Below are 17,453 nucleotides of genomic sequence, written 5' to 3'. Positions count from 1 at the left end.
ACCATGATTAGTTCCTCGTATTCGATGTCTCCAAAGGGCAACTTTGCGGTCTACGCATACACCATTTCACCAAGCCCTGAATGGCTTTATGCACTTGGGTTTATTTGATTAAGCAGCATGCAGTCAAGCCATATGCATATCAGAAGGCAAAAGAAACTACATCTAATGTACAGTTTATAATACAATTTGAGACACTGGTATGGTGGTGATCAATATAGTGCATAGTGGAATGTTGTGTCTGTCTGACAGTATTGACTGTTTAACTAATTAACACAGTCCATCAAGCTGATCCAGCTGGGTCAAATGAGGGGAGCGGGAGAGATTTCACCTACTTGTTCATTGGCTTTAGCATGAGTACAATTTAGTGTTGAATGACAGAAAGAGTATATTTTTTGCTCTTTTGACACAGGTATGGGCCACCAGCTCTAATGAATGTTCGTCTGAAAGGTCGTGACCTCCTCACTCTACAGAACTACACAGCAGATGAGCTGAAGTATTTGCTGTGGATGGCCTCAGATTTGAAACAAAGGATAAAGCACAAAGGAGAGGTAAAATGCTTTAACTGTCATTTAGGCAACTCAGATGTTGAAATAAATATTGTTCTGAAGAGTATTGGGAATGAGCCATTCAGCTGTCTTGTCCTAAACAACGTCTCCTGAGCTCTTAAATACTGTAAATCATGTGCTACAAATCAAAAAGCCTCCCTGTGAAGTGTTCAGAGATATTCTTTAAATACTTCAGAGAACTTCACAAGTGAAAAGGTTAAACAGCTTTGCACAGCTAACTCCCTATTGTGGGCTAATCCCATCCATCGACACATGGTGTACATGCAGCACTAAATGTAGGAAATGGAAGACGCTTCCCTGTGTGGGATTAAATGAGTATCAGAATTCTCCTTAATGCTAGATCAAGTTGACTGCCAAAATGCAGTTGCTTTTTGCCCGTAGAATTACTTCTTTCCCTTTAACCTTCCCACTGCTAAGAAATTCCTTGAAGGGCAGGAGGACGAAGCTGTGGTTAAAAAACCCACCTGTGTAACTTTTCTAATGTTGAATTAAAATGTAAAAGAAGTATTTCACACTGTAAAGTGTATAATGACTATAAAATTGAAATGCCTTCAATTTTCATGTTCCAGTATTTGCCTTTGATGCAAGGAAAATCTTTGGCCATGATTTTTGAGAAGAGAAGCACAAGAACAAGATTATCTGCAGAAACAGGTAGGTCTGAGCAATGGCACAGTCAGATTTTATATGAAATCTATACCATGAGTATGTACTGAAAAACAGTGCATAATTTTGTATTTAGCAATTCCTACTCAGGATAAACCTAGAGTTTGAAAGCAAAAATAGGAAAAGAATGTTAGCAAGGTTTCACCTTGCATATTAATGTCACAAGCATATCCCTTTGGTCACTGAAATTTCACCAGATCATTCCACAACATAATAGGTGACAGATGAAGTAAGAAGCAGAAGTAAGCATTACTGGTGTAAGCTCCTAGTTGTATTGGCAAAATGCACATTTCCTAACATCTATTTTAGTAAGCATCACAAATTTAATTCTGTGCAAGCTCTACTAAATATTTTTCTAATGTATTATGCATAACCATTGTGACATTTCAGAGTATGTGTTTAGACTGGGAATCATACTAATGCCTTGATATAAAATAGGGAAAAAAAATTAACATGATTACCTACAGAGGAAGATAAGTTGATGGAGACTCCAGGATATTAGCCTAATAAGATCAGGCACTGGAACATTATTCTTTTAGAATACATTCCTGCAAACAGTGAAACACATACATAATCTTTATTTACATAGTAGTTGTTCTGAAGTCAATGGGACCGCTGAAATAAGTCATTCATGTGCTTGCATGTTAGCAAGGAATAACTATGAATTGGTGTATGGGTACATTTTTACACACTAAGGAAGGAGAAGCCTGCCCTTCTCACATTTAAGTTGACCCAGCATCTCTTAGGCTGACTTCTCCCTGGTGAAGGGACGGGAAACTTCTTGAGTATTCACATTTCTTTACAAGGCGTAAGGGAAAAGGTAAAAATAATAGAAGGAAGAAGCAGATATGTTATCTGCAAGTCTGAAATTACCTTTTTAGCCTCTGGCACACCCATTTACCTGCTGATCCTGGTCTTTATGTAGACTTCTTGTTGCTTTCTGTTTTCTCCAGATAAGCAGGGCTTATGAATGGGTTTCTCTTGTGCATCCCCTCTCTGTGAAGACCACCCACCTTTTAATTCTAGAGTTTTTAGTCCAGTTTCTAGTTGCTTGCCATACTGATACATGGGCAGGGAATGACGAATTCTCTGAATCTGTTTATCCTTCATTCTTCTGTATTCAGAGGAAAGCACTATTTAGTCCTTGGCTTTTGAAGACTTGTGGAAGGGGGAAGCTCAGGAAAGTTCAAATGAATTAACTTAAGGGTGGGAGTTAATGCACATAAATTCATCCAAGAGGGATTAAGCTCCAGTGAAATAAAACCAATTTATTTCTGAGTGAGAGCTTCCACAAGGGAGTTTAATGCAGTTTAACTTCTGTGCATTAACTTCACACCTTAAGTTAATTGGTCTTAAGTCCCCTAAGCCTAAGACTTTGTTTCAAAGGCAGACTCAAGTTTTTTCTGTCCATGGAAACTCTATACATTTCAGCTGCTTTTTAACGTACATGACTTCTCCCTTGGAATTTCTAACTCAAAACAAGTGTGGGGTCACATGTGTTCCTTTTAGCTGCATAAGCTAATTTAATGCTAATTTTCTAATGTCCAGTGAAAGTGGACATTGAAGTGCATTGGAGTGTTTATTTATAAAATACCTGAACTGTCTCAAATAGCATTTTCCATGAGTTGCACCTTCGATACGTTGAAAGAGATCACTTGTGGGACAAGGTTCTGGTAATGAGATTAATCTAGACAAATGTTCCAACTCTCAGGAACAACTAGTTGAAAACCAATGGGTTTCATTATAATGGAGTAGAGACTTGGAAAGCACTGGTTACAAAATCTGCTCTGTGCAGTGTCTAGGAGATTGCTGCCATATACTAACATCATGGAAGTCTTTTCAGAAGTCCTGCTGTCCCTATGCCCGTATAGAACACCATTATTGAAGAATAAATAAACAGAATCACAGAATGGTTGAGGTTGGAAGGGACCTCTGGAGGTCCTCTGGTCCAACCCCTCTTCTCAAGCAGGGTGATCTAGAGCCAGTTGCCCAAGAATGTGTTGAGAAGGCTTTTAAATAGCTCCAAGGATGGTGACTGAACAATGTCCTGGGGCAACCTCTGCCAGTGCTCAATCACCCTTTCAGTAAAAAAATGTTTCCTGATGTTCAGAGGGAACCTCCTGTGTTTCAGTTTATGCCCACTGCACCACTGAAAAGCACCTGCATCCATCCTCTTTGCACCCTCCCTTCAGGTAGTGATATACATTAGCAAGATTCCCTCTGAGCCTTCTCTTCTCTAGGCTATGCAGTCCCAGCTCTCTCAGCCTTTCCTCATAGGAGAGATGCTCCATTCCCTTCGTCATCTTTGTGGCCCTTTGTTGACATGGACATACTGACTCTCTCCAATATGTCCATGTCTTTCTTATACTGAGGGGCCCAGAACTGCACACTCCAGGTGTGGCCTCACCAGTTCTGAATAAAGGGGAAGGATCACCTTGCTCCACCTGCTGGCAATACTTTGTCTAGTGCAGCCCAGGATACTATTCGCCACCTTGGGTGAAGAGGCACATTGCTGGCTCATGTTCAACTCTGTGTCCAACAGGACACGCAAGTCCTTTTCTGCCAAGCTGCTTCCTAGCTGGGTGGCCCCCAGCATGTACTGGTGCATGAGGTTGTTCTTCCTCAGGCGCAGGACTTTGCACTTCTTGCTGAACTTCATGGGGTTCCTGTCAGCCCATTTTTCCAGCCTGTCAAGGTCACTCTGGGTGGCAACATAATCATCTGGTGTATCAGCCACTCCTCCCAGTTTTGTGTCATCAGCAAACTTGCAGAGAGCACACTGCCCCCATCATCCAGATCATTAATGAAGATGTTAGACAGGACAGGACCCAATATTCACCCCTGGGGTACACCACTAGTCACTGGCCTCCAACTAGACTTTGCACCACTGATCACCACCCTTTGGGCCCAGCCATTCAGTCAATTTTCAACCCACTTCACTGTTCATTCAGCTCATACATCAACAGCTTGTCTATGAGGTTCTTATGGGAGACAGGGCCATAATAAAGTCCTGGTAGACAACACCCACTGCTCTCCCCTCATCTACCAGGCCAGTCATTTCATCATAGTTTATCAAGTCGGTCAAGCATGACTTCCCCTCAGTGAAGCCGTGCTGACTACTCCTGATGATTTTGTTGTCCTTAATGTGCCTGGAAATGGTGTCCAGGATTAACTGCTCCATCACCTTCCCAGGGATCGAGGTGAGGCTGACTGGCTTGTAATTCTCTGGGTCCTCCTTCTTGCCTTTCTTGAAGACAGGGGTTGCATTTGCTTTCCTTCAGTCTTTGAGCACTTCTCCCAGTGCCAAGATCAATAAAAGAATATCAAAACAATAATTTATAGTGTATTGTAAGAGAACAGTTGACGTTTGTGGCTTTTCCAACATACTATACCTCGAAACTGTTTTATTCTGATGACATTGCAGCTGTACTGAATAATGTACAGCTCCTTGTGGTATAATTCATTGCTGCTTTACTCTCTTGAACAAATATGATCTTGTCCTAACACATATTTCTGAAACCCATATTATTTTACCATGTCTAAGAGTAGTCGTAAGTTTAATGAAGAACTACAAGTAGCTTCCATAGGGTATTGGCAAAGTAAATCCAGTTTTGTGGAGCCTACTAGATTTATTGCTGTCACTGGCTATTATATTGGAAAATGTGACATCTCTGCTATTATACTGGAAAATGTCATCTGTTTGCAGCCAGAATCCCATACCCATTCTGTATAAAATCTTGTGTACTTTTTGAAAACAAACATGGTCATATATTATTTGTAAAATAAACATCCTCAGGCATGGCATAAAGGTGAATGCCCTGGTTTTGTTATAACTTTGCTGTAAAATGTTCTGATTGTCACTGATACTCTTAAAATATACAGCTGCAGTTATGTTTTAGTAAACAAATTATAAATAAGTCCAACCATTTCACAGATGCTGAATGCAGACAATATGTCACAAGGTAGAAATGGAGAGGGAACAATGCAGGCAGAAAAGCTCTGTATACCTTTTTACATTGTGCCCTGGAATATACAAGGTCTTAACAGCTTTACAGAGGTTCAGTGTCACTGGCTTTAGTGGAATTACTCCCAACTCACTCCTTTTACACAGCAGGGTGAGAGGAACATGATGTCCATGCCTGGAGACTACTACATACAGTCACAGAAATAATTGCATCACTTTGTACGTTCTGATGTAGTGGGGATGGTGTTACGTGGCAGGAATACAGGGTCTGGGTTTTGTTGGAATGGCTAGTATTATTAAGCTTGGCCACGTTACAGAGGGAGCAAGAGTACTCTTTTAGTTTACTCTCCATTTAGAGGGGTAGCTTTAAAAAATTGCTGGTCGGGTTTTAGTTTTCTACTTTAGGAATATTCCTGTAATTGCTGCCTAGAAGAGTTCTTTGTTGTCAGTCTGAACTGAAAAATACTTTCTAGATTGTAAGTCCTGGCAGGCAGCGAGGAAACTAACAAATGCAAATCCAGATGTCTTCAAATACAAAAAAGGATCCCATGGAGGTGGTCGAGTCCCCATGCGTGGAGGTATTTAAAAGAAGGGTAGATGAGGTGCTTAGGGACGTGGTTTAGTGGTGGGATGGCAGTGTTAGGTTAACGGTTGGACTTGATCTTAAAGGTCTTTTCCAACCTAAACGATTCTATGATTCTATGATTCTAAGATGGCTGTGTATGTCTCCTGGTGATGGCAGGGCAGCCCCACAACTGTGTATCCAAGTTGTGAACTAGAGGATTTACTTTGGCCCACTTACCCAAAGTAGCAGGGACAGGCTGGAATAGAGATTTAACACGTCTGTACAACCATCAGCGCTCATGTCCTATGTGAAAGAGTTTGCATAAGTGGGCTCAATAATGTGCCACAGCCTGAGGTATAAAACTGTCCATTTTTGAAAACTAACAGTAGTGAGAAGTGTGGACATAAGATAATAATCTATCCTGGCTCTGCAGAATGAACATTTAATTGTTGAAGATACCAAGATTAATATAAACACTTAGCATGTGGCTTTGGATATGACCAGCTTGTGACAACAAAGAGGATTAGATCTTCCAGTTTTAACACAGCACTCCAGCATGTGCTTATTTGCTGAATTGGTGCCCGCATATCTTCAAAAGTCATCATTTTTTTCTTTCTACTAGTAATCTGGATGAAAGAATCTGAAGCAAAGATTCTTTCTCTGCAACTATATACAAAGCTAGAGCACAGAGCTCCTGTATTTCCAGATGGAAAGTTTTGGATGGAAATATGTTTCCAGGCCTTGCACAGATGGTCAGTTCACGAGCAGAAAGCCCAACACATTAGGACTCTGCTGTGTACACAGACTCCAGGTGGTAGCTCCAACCGGGCTGCCTGACGTCTGACAATTCTGAATAAATGGCCAGATTCCTCTTTTTCTACCTGGGCATCATTTATAGAAAACATGTCCATGGGAGCCTGCCTGGACTGTGAAACATCTACCAAAGTGTATACATTTAGAAGCCTAAAATGCAGAGCTGTTGTATTGTGTGGAACTTGCGGGGATAAATCATTGACATAATTGTATATATCTTTGAAAAAAACCAGAAGAAGCTGGACAGGAAAAGTTACTACAAATGACATTTCATCCTTGAGGTCTTGACTTAAAAACTTGCATTGAATAGATAGGCTGCAATGTCTAGGCAAGAGTTTGCATACAGATTCCCTTAAATACAGTGTTTGTGTCTGAGCTGCAGAGAGGAGGTGAAAATATTTGAGGAAACCTAAATATTTTTCCTACCTTAATACAAAAATGCTTCTGAATAACCAAGGAAGGCGGGCAAAGCAGCCAGCAAATGTATAGTGGTTTTCTAACAGCAAAAAGTAATAGTAGAATAACTGATGCTTCATTCTTAAAAATTTGTTGTGTCTGACTCTAATCTTTTGAGTTTTGAGGCAATCCTTAATGATGACAAATGGAAAATAAAATGAGGCCCATTCAATAAAATTACTATACACTGGCTGGACAGAGCAGGGATTTGCCCTTCAGGTGGGGTCTGGAGCATCATTATTTTTAATTTGACTTTTAAGGAGATTGAGGCAGTCAAAAGGCAATGATTTTCCAGTATTATTTTTATCTGTTGCATTTTAAAGTCTAGAGACTGGCTGAACTGGTGCAAAGTGGAAGACCTCACCTCAACCCTGCTGCCCTCATGGGATGGGATAAGGGCTGCTCTGTGTTAGGGGCCCCGTTGTGGGGCCCAGGCCTGCTGCCTGAACCTAGTTGCTTGGTTTTATCTGTGAAAGGTTTCAGTATTCACTCCTGGTTTAATCTTTTTTTGATGAGTAGCTGTGGGATCAAGTTTTTAATCTTTGACAGGCCTGTACAAACATCATGTGGAAGCTGCAGTCCTGGCGATGTCTGCAGTGCCATCTAATGGTTGTAGAACCAGACCAAGCAGCTTTTAAACTTTTTTTTCCCTTTTTTTTTTTTACTTTCCTCTTATTTTTTTTTCTCTTTTTTTTAACACCACGAAATTTGTTAGCACCTCCAAGAGATCACAATTTGGTAGAGAAGTGGGGTCTCTTTTCTTCTGTGCTGTATGCAGCCTTTCTTTTCCTGGCAATAAAAATAAGATGGGCTTCCTTCTAGATTTTTATCACAGTAAAAAGCTTACTCCCCTGCAATGTTGTCTTGACAAGGTTGGTTTGTCCACACTGAGATTCTCTGGAAATTTCCTCCATCATGGATATTAGTGACAGGGCAAGATCTCCGTGGCAATTTCTCTACTAGAAGGGAGTTGTTCTTATGCGGAAAATTTTCACCAGTGCGCAGAAAATGCCTGACAGGGCTACCTACATCCCAGTTCAAATCCTGCGCTTTGTATGTCCCAGTTGTAGGACCCTGCATCCTGTGCTAGGCTTATGCTAAATCATTTGTGACTGTTCATAAAACAGCTCCCCTCAGGCTCCATCCTCCCAATATGTGGCCATGATGGACTTTACACTGAGGTTCAGTGGAGGGAGGCTTTAGGCTTAAACTAGGCAAAGGCAGGGAGACTCAAGAGTTGGTGAAAAAAGAGCTATTTTCCTTCCTGTCTGTGTCAGCTGGTTGCTTGTGGTAGCTTTCTACTGATGGTACAACAGAAATAAGGCAGGACAGAACCTGAGAGTTGCCCTTAGCATGTAATTTGTCTTTATCCAAAATACCCTCCAGACACCTTTTAAGTTTCCCAAAGTGTTCTGCATTCTTAAATGATGCTTAGGTCTTCCCATGGCTTCCTGTTCAGGAATGGATTTCATTCTTCAGACCTAATCCATCCAGTTCCTTGGCTCACCCTGTAAATTCCTAACCATTGCAGGGTGGAGGGACACTGGCAGTGCCTGAGATCTTTCCTTTTCTCTCTGTCACACTGTAATTTTTAAGGCACTTGGTCATTTGTGACCAAGATCAAGTCTGTTATAGTGTATGGGGAGACTTAGGGTTTTCTATCTGAATTAATATACTTGAAGCTTCTTGCAAGAATGTGGAATTACACCTAGTAACTCAGATGGCCCTTCTAGGATGCTAAGTCCCTTGAAGTAGAAATTCAGCATGATGAATGGATTACCAAGCTCTTAACAGGAAGCCACGGTGATGCTTTTGGCAATATGTAGCCTTGCAGCTTGAATGATTGTTCTGTGAACACAGATCAGAACTGTGGAATTCCTAAGGATTTCAGCAAAGCATCACATTTGAGTGGTTTTATTCCAAAATACATTTATTTGTGTCTTGTGTGTCAGACTTTTTAAGTGCTTGAAACATTTGGATGCCCTGCTGAGTTTCACTTTTATTGCTGCAAATATCTTTTACATGAAGAAGATTTTGAATCTTGTCCGTAAATACGAGGTGCTCATGTTTAATTTCTTTTTTATTTGTCCTCACTTCAGGATTTGCTCTCCTTGGCGGACATCCTTCCTTCCTTACAACAGAAGACATACATCTGGGCACTAATGAGAGTCTTACAGATACAGCAAGGTTGGTAAAATGTCACTTGACTGATCACTCTGTATTTGGTTGTTGATTAGGCTGAAACCTGTCTCACAGAATTTTGGAAGCTAATAAATTCTTCCTGGAAAATGTCAGAAGACACTCCAGTTTTCTTAAATATTTACAGAGCAGCTCACAGAATCTGTAGTTCAGTACACCATCATTCCATCCACTCTAGCTTTCTAAAACATCCCACAATGAGAAATATTTTTATCAAATTTGGCTTATAGAGTGTTAATGAGAGAGACAGTCACACAAATGGAAACATTTTATGAACCTCAGTAGTACAGCTCCACTGATGACAGCACATATATTCAAACAAGGCTAGAACCTAGTGGTTCTGTTGCTCCTCGTGGAGCTAGAATTACAGCTGACTGGCAAATCAAAAATCAAAATCAAAAATCAAAGACTTTATCCTAGTTAGGCCAGCTGCTGGTGGGCCTTAGCCTATCTGCAGTGACAGGATGGCACTGAAGGCCACTCTGATACCCCTATTTCAGCAGCACCAAACTTGACCAACGCTTTGCAGACAGTTTCTGATTTCGTGTGCCCTCCTCCACAGCTGTACCCACTGTTAGGACTGCTGTGGAGGCTGGGCTGTGGCATTGTTCTGTTACTGGCAACCTTGGAAAACCTTAATCTTGCCCAGTCCCACATGCATGCAGGGATGGGTAGCTAGCAGCCTATCCCCATTGCCATACCAGGGAAGAACTCAGCTCAATGTTTTTCTCCAGTGGATTCCCTCCCAGGTTACAGAAAGTAGGTAGAACATGAGGTTATCTTTTTCAGGTGCTCTTGCTGTTTTTCATAGCACTCCATGTATTAAAGACTCATCCAGCCTCAGTATTTTGCTGCAGCCCTTTTGCAGCCTGAGGTCGATTCAGTCAGGCTCTGCTGTTGGAAGGTTAGTAGTGTCTGAAAGGTCCTTTTTGTTCTGGCAAAAGATACGCAGTGTCAAGCTCATCAGGCTCAATTCAAAATATGCAATCAGCCAGCTGAGCTTCCCTTGCCTCTGCTGTATACTACAGTTTTCACAGTCAGTGGGAGAGGTTGAGAGCTATGTTTCTGTTCTCTCTGTGATGAAATCCAAGGAAAATGTAAGAGAAAGACCAAACATGAACATTTTAGGTTTTCCTTCTTTAACTACTGAAGTGGAAGACATATGGGTATTGATAGCACAAAGTAAAAATTTTGGTCCCTTGAGGCTTGAAAGTACTCAGCTCTCACTCCCTGCTAGATACATAACTCTGCCAGTATCAAAGTAAGCTGCAATGATAATGTTCGGATGTTTCAATAAAAGTGTGTCCCACTGCCTTGCTATAGTAACTATGAGTCTGAAAGATTCAAAAATCATGTAAACTTGTGGGCCTACAATGGGAACAGATTAATCTGAGACTTAACAGTCAAGTCTGAGGTACATTAGGCCACTGTGGCCAGCAGCCACTGTGGCCACTGCAGCAGAGCTCATACACTGCCATGGTATTCAAATACATCCCCTCAAAATAAATTCTTCATGCATCAAGGGGCATAGCCCCAGTTTAAGCAGAACAGCTTTAGCTTCATCAAAGTGTGCCATTTAAATGCTTCAGAGCACATGCATCCCTGCTTACAACTCGACTGGGATGAGAGATGGAGGATTTTCCAAGTCAAACATACATAGCTTACTATGTCATATTAAAGGTGAATGGGAAACATCAAAGGTAAATCTCCCGCACTGGTGAAAATAAGCATTATTATTCTCCAAGCACCTTGCCTTTTCTTCCATTCTCACTGGAGCATTGTAAGCAGAGGGCCTCTCAGCAGAGAAGGGGGAGGAAGAGAGGACACTGACAGAGAGCACGCCAGGCTGGAAAGACAAAGATCAACTTAAAGGAACTGAAATTGAGAAGAGGTGGGACTTACCAGAGCAGTGGTGAATGAATGAAAAAGTGCAGAGGTGTCACATTTGGAAAGGAGTGGCTTCAGTCTCCGAGACAAAATGATGTGGAAGGATTGCAGTGCCACCAAAGGTGGCAGGTGAAGCCAAAGGAAGGGTTGATTTACCAGGGGCAATGTGAGATCGCACTGTGGCACTTGTGAATGGGAAGGGAAGGACAAATAGTGAGACTCTTCAGAGCAACATGTCAGGGTGCCACGTGGGCTGGTGGCTTCTTGGGGACTAAGGGAGTCTCGGGTGCCAGGGGCTCCCCCTGGCTCAGGCAGGGCAGGGCCTGTTCAGCTGGCACCCATCCCACTGCCCCTGGCTGGGGAGCAGGGCAGACGGGAGGCAACTGGGGGCAGCCGCAGCCACAACCCAGGGCATTGGGCACCTCTGGGGGGATGGGGGTGGGCCAAGGTCAGGCTGGGACATTAGCCCGCAGGTGGGGGTCCAGGTCAGGATCACCATGGGCATGGTTACAAAGCAGCAAGAGATGCGACTCCCAAGAGAAGGGGGTTGTCCCTGATGGAGCCTCCTCGCAGTGCTGTCTGGGAGCCTCAGCCCCCTGACATCAGAGTGATGAGGGGGAGTCCTCAGCTGCGCTACTGCAAAGTTGGCTCTGAGCCCCAGCAGCCAAACCTCCAGGAAGGGCCTTTACACAGTGCTCTCCTGCAATAACCTCTCCAAGCACCATCCCACCAGATGTGCAGGACTGTCATCCGGAGGCTCTCTGTCATTCAGATGCCAACCCTGCAGCAAATCTGGGTGTGTTCTGATACACAAATGGGCATGCTTTCTCAAGGCCAGTTTTCATTTCTTCTTCCCAAATGGGACAAAAAAGGACCATTAAATCTTCGGTTCGCAGTCTCTTGACCTTTGCGCAAGCAAAAGGGAAAAAGAAAGACAGTAAGCTACAAGAATAAGGCAAAAAGTAGAAGCAAGCAAGTCTTCCAGCCACTCTGGAGGAGTCCCCATTCTGTGGAGAAACCTCCCTCAATACCCACTTTCCCATGCAAGGCTTCAGCCCCCCTTTTCTCTGTCACTGTTTGCTTTTCCAGGTCAAGTCCCTATTTATGACCCTGACTTGGGGATTTTGTTCCTCTGCTGAGTCACAGCACTTACCTGCAACAGTGGAGTGAGGGCTTTCTCAAGCCCTTAAAGAGCCCCATGTGCCCTGCTTCACCCTTGCTCTCATTAACAGAATTATTATTGACTTTGCATAATCACGACTGAGCAGTTTACCCAAAAGAACAACCTGAGTGTTAATTCCTTGGCATTTCTTGTGAATGAAGGATAACATGCCAACCTCATTCAGTTAATGTAAGAATAGAAAAAGAATGCCTGTAGTAGACCCAGAGGGTATTTCAAATATTTACAGCCGCGCGTCCAGGGCTCTGAAGGCCTTAGAAGTACTTGAGATGCAACTTAAAGCAAAAGGGGTACAGATCTATAAAAATCCCCAGTTTTTACTAGAATTGCTGCAGGTAAGGGTTGAAAGCATTTCTGCTGCAAACATATTTTTAGTGACTTATTACCTGCTCATAATACCGTTCTTCCATGCTTCACAAGACATTTACATTTACGCTGACACAGTAGCAAAAAGTTACCACCCACTAAGGAGCTCTAAGCCTTTCGGTGCTGTTTAGCATGTCTGATATATTCCATGAAATGGAATATAACTACTGTATCTGTATTTTCCACTGTAGACAGTTCCATTGTGCACCACTATGGCTCAGTGGCCATAAGGTTCAGTGACAGCACTGAAGGGCTCATAGGATGATTTTACCAGTCCACTGGCATTGTTAGGGGATGAATATCTGCATCTATGGGGTATGGGTTTACTTCTCGCTGCTTACTGAGAACACATCCACCATATGCCCCTGTAAGGCCATGAATGACAATGAAGTAGTATTGTCAGAAACATAAACCTTTTGAATGGATACATACTTTCAAAATAAAACCAAAACTACCTTGGATAGCAGTATTCTACCCAAGATATATGTGAATGCCCTATTTTCAAATTCGGACATTAGCTACACCAAAAAGGCATACTTCTGTTTGTATTTAATTTTCGATTCCTCAGAGGATACGCCTGAGTAAAAATGTCCAGCTTTTCTCTGTAGAAATAAAAGTTATTCTCAAGACAGAGGTATGCAGCATTCTAGTACACTCGTATATTTCCAGGCTCTGGGATTTTGAAGTTTATAGGCTCACAATCTTGCAAAAAGAATGAAAAGAGAAAAAGACCTTGTAGTTGGTGATAACACAGGAACCTTAAATGAAAAGTCACCTGATGAGCCTGTGCTTACTCTCCCTCATCTTCCAAAACTTCATCTTTACTAAAGACTCTTAGCTAGCTGGGTCTGTGCAACCCCAGCCTTACATAGTTTCCTTTACATTGATTTGATCACAGGAGACTCCATCTCCTCAGATGAGGTTTGGGTTTTGGGGTTTTGTTTGTTTGTTTGTTTTTCTGATTTGGTTTTGATTTCACAAAGAATAAACCCAGTTTCCACCTGGGTTTCCTACTATAAGATACAACATCTAGAAGTGCTGGCAGAACTGTCTGATGTGTTGCTGGTAACCTATAAGATACAACATCTAGAAGTGCTGGCAGAAGAACTGTCTGATGTGTTGCTGGTAAGTGCCTAATAATTGTAGTATCTACTTTTAACAGATTAAGGAAGAAAATTCATCAGTTTTCACTAGCTGGTAATTGATTATGACTGAATTTCCTCTGATGGCATACCCTGTAAAGGAACCATCTTCTTGAAATTCTTTATCAGTCAGATTGAGTAGGAATCAGCTGTCCTGACATCCTAAAAAAATGTCTTAAGAAAAATGCGCAATTTCCCAGTGTGATTGCCTTTTTTCCTTGGCTGGTGGGACTGGTTATGTCTTGTTTAGCGTGGGCACCTGTTAGATGGCTAACAAAAGGGACTGTGCATCCCATCCCTGGTGACTAGTTCAGAACAGAACAGGTTTTCCACAGTCACATGCTTCAAGCTAGAATAAACACACACACAGAAGAAGAAGCTCCTGAGCTAAGAAGAAACAGTGGCACAAACAGCAACTGTTCCAATACCTTGCAATCAATAAATACCCCATTCAGTTCCTCCTTTTAACTTGTAGCTGCATCGGCAGTCTTTCCTTCAGAGCAAGCTCTACAGGGAATCTTGTAACATTTTGTGAGAGTTTTGCTTGTGTGAGGAATGTCTGGTGTCAGTAGAAAATATTTGTGACTGAGCTCATCAGGAGATTTGTCTGTGTAAAGGCCAAGGCATTAACAGCCGTATTTCCACAAGAGGAGATACCAGAATTCTTCATGGCTAACTAAGAAGATAGATGCTGCAAGGGTTTTTCATACTCCTCTCTTCAGTCTCTTCCTTGTTTTGTTTTAAGGTCCTATTAGAGATAACTTAAAAACACACAAAATGCTACTTCAAAGTCATGCTTCAGGGCCTGATTAAACCACAGAAAGGCAGAGAAAAGCAGAGCTCCAATCCATGTTGAATTTATGTAAAGAAGTCAGAGCAAATTGAGTATGCCACGCTAATCCACTATGCTGATCTCTGAGTCTTTTCACACTTTGGCAAATGAGGCTAGGGCCAGAGTGGCACAGTGACTCCTGCACGCCCTTATCCATATACCAAGTTTCAAATTTGGGCATTACTTTGACGCTGATACTATGTGTGTCAATACACAGGTGTGTAGGTAGGAGAAAGAACAGGCTGGTGGTGTTGGCCTCCTGTTTCTGTGTTCATTAAGATCAGTAAATGGTTGTGGTAATCTAAGACAGATATGTATTCCTAATCCTCACAAAATTCAGGCTACCGTACAGAGACACTAATATTCGGTCAATGCTACATTTGTTCTTTGCTGAAAGACTCAAGTAATCTTATGCCTTATTTCTCCTGAAGTTATCAAATTCTTCAAATGTTAGTGTCGCACAATCTCTTACCTTAGTTCAGGTACCGTAACATTTATTGATGTTACATCTGTAGCTACAATCAAACGCTGAAGAGAAAAAAACATAAAATACAGCAGCAGTTTTCATTTACTTACTATAGTTTGTTAATAAGTAAAACTGCTTATTTATTAGCAGCTTGTTAAATGTCTGCATTTAAGTGTGTTATGCAGGCATGATAAATTATTCAGATAGCTGAAAAAATTTGATTCATTACCACTTCTCATTAATATTTATGTGCTGCATGCTGAAGAGCACAACAGGGATATATTTATTATGTTTGACTTGGGTATTTTCTGCCATCCTCTAGAGTGCTGTCCAGCATGACAAATGCAATCTTGGCTCGCGTATATAAGCATAATGACCTGGACCTAATGACGAAAGAAGCCACGATCCCAATAATCAATGGATTGTCCGATTTATACCATCCTCTCCAGATTTTGGCTGATTACCTAACTCTTCAGGTAACAATATAATCCCTGGGTAATAACAATTTTTTTTTTGCCAAGTCTTGGTCTTGGTAACTATTTGGGGAAGTCAGGTTCAAACCCATTTATTCCTAGGTTTTTCTAAGTGGTAATTACATGGCACTTGTTATTTAAAGAGATCTTCATCCAGCAATATAATTAAGGACCTGTTAAATTTAAAACAATTACCTAATCCTATCAGCTGTAGTGGGACTGAAGTTAAGCGTAAAATTAAGTACTTCATTGGAATTAGGCTGCAATTAAAAAAATGTGCAGGGGGCTTTACATATTAAGATAGAGGTGAAATGTTGGCTCATCCAAAGCCAGTAGAAGTTTTTCCTCTGACTTAAAAAAGAATCGGTAGTTCACTCTCGATTCCACCCTAACCTGTGAACAGTTTAAAAGGAATCACTATCCATATGTTAGGAAATTGGTTGAACAAATTTGTTCTGAAAAGCCAGTTAATGCTACCAGTGCAAACGCCTAGTGTTCAGGCACTTAAACCTATTTAAACTTTGCTCACATCAAAGAATAGTTTAAAAAGATCATATTTTATAGCTTAATCTAACTAAATAGTTGATTTGACAGCAGGATAATGTTTTACACATAGAATACCAGATGTTTATTTGTGAACAGAAGGGCTATGCTGTTTTACAATCAATTGAGGAACTGGCTTATAAAAAGGATTATTATACTGCAGTGTTGGTTGACAAACATGATGAAGTCCTCTGACCTTGTTTACTTTCTGAATGAGTAAAAATCGCACTGCTTGAAAAAGGGAGGGCAGAATAATTTCCTCATTCATTCAGCTGTGTTTCTCAGCTGTCAAAGACTTTGCTATGGGACATTCAGTATGCAGAAAAGATCTAGTGAGAGTAATATTAAATTATTCATACCTTAAACTTTAAATACTAAAAGACTCAAATGTTTAGTGAAAATTACTTTTTCCTTACTTTGATTAGTATTTTTTGTAAAATTTTCAACAGTAGAAGTGAAGAGACCAGCAAAAATTGGTGAACTTGAGGCTAAAATGCTTCACATACCTCAGGGTAAGGTACATTTGTGAGATCACATTAAGCCAGCCTCAGTGAACTGTTTGAACTACATATGACAGTAAGCTGTAATGAGAACGTCATCAATCATTGAATGTCATAATTTCATTTAAACACTGTGTGCAACTGTAAACCAGGTGAATCTTACGCTTGGCTTTGCAGGGGGTTCTGCCTTGCAAACACCTTAGTTATTAGCATTTTATCACTTGTGAATAACAGGCTTCAGGAATGTGTGACTCATAGTCTACAGTACTGTTGATTTCTCTGCCCCTAAACCTGGTTTTATCCAGGCCACTGGCTATGGCACCAAAGTTCAGAGTGCTGTACTCCATCTCCAGTCAATGAAGAGAGACCACTGAGCATCTCAGTCACCCTCTAGAGATGCATCTCTTTCTCCACGGATCTTGGGGAGAAACCTGTGGAGTACATGCCCTCTTGATCATCCTCTGCTCCTCCTCCATTCTGTCCTAGTATAGGGCAGCCATGGTAGAAGCTCCAGGTGAACATGAACCCACAGGCTGGACTTTTCCTTGGCTTGCATACCTAGGGCAGCAGCAACAGCAGGTGGGTGCCCTTGTTGCATCAAGCACTGGGGAGGACGTCTTTGGAAAGAGCGTCCCTGCCCATTTTACATGATGAGGAAACAGGACCATAACAGTTGGTGCTGAAACAAAAGGAACATTTGACATGAAGAGGTATCATGACAAAGTGAGCACTTACAGAGATCTCAAGGAATGGCTCAGCTTTTGGACAGCCATGGAAGCTTTTTAAAATTTGCAGCGCTTTCCCGTTTCCTCCAACTGTGTCCATCTCTCCCCCACTC

The 17,453-nt window shown here is 41.6% G+C and overlaps 1 protein-coding gene across 1 annotated transcript in view; it reads left to right on the top strand.

The window, feature by feature from the left end:
* Positions 1-17,453, top strand: part of OTC (ornithine carbamoyltransferase) — a 30,779-nt gene that overhangs the window by 3,936 nt on the left and 9,390 nt on the right. The window contains exons 2-5 of the mRNA XM_009646378.2: positions 410-548; positions 1,136-1,217; positions 9,127-9,214; positions 15,422-15,575. Of these exons, the coding sequence (XP_009644673.1) occupies positions 410-548; positions 1,136-1,217; positions 9,127-9,214; positions 15,422-15,575 (463 nt within the window). The remainder of the gene's footprint in view (positions 1-409; positions 549-1,135; positions 1,218-9,126; positions 9,215-15,421; positions 15,576-17,453) is intronic.

Source organism: Egretta garzetta, unplaced genomic scaffold (genome assembly GCF_000687185.1).
Source record: "Egretta garzetta isolate BGI_Z169 unplaced genomic scaffold, ASM68718v1 scaffold70, whole genome shotgun sequence".
Lineage (NCBI taxonomy): Eukaryota > Metazoa > Chordata > Aves > Pelecaniformes > Ardeidae > Egretta > Egretta garzetta.
The sequence above is the reverse complement of the archived record's forward strand: the minus strand, read 5'-3'. Positions and strand labels throughout refer to the sequence as shown.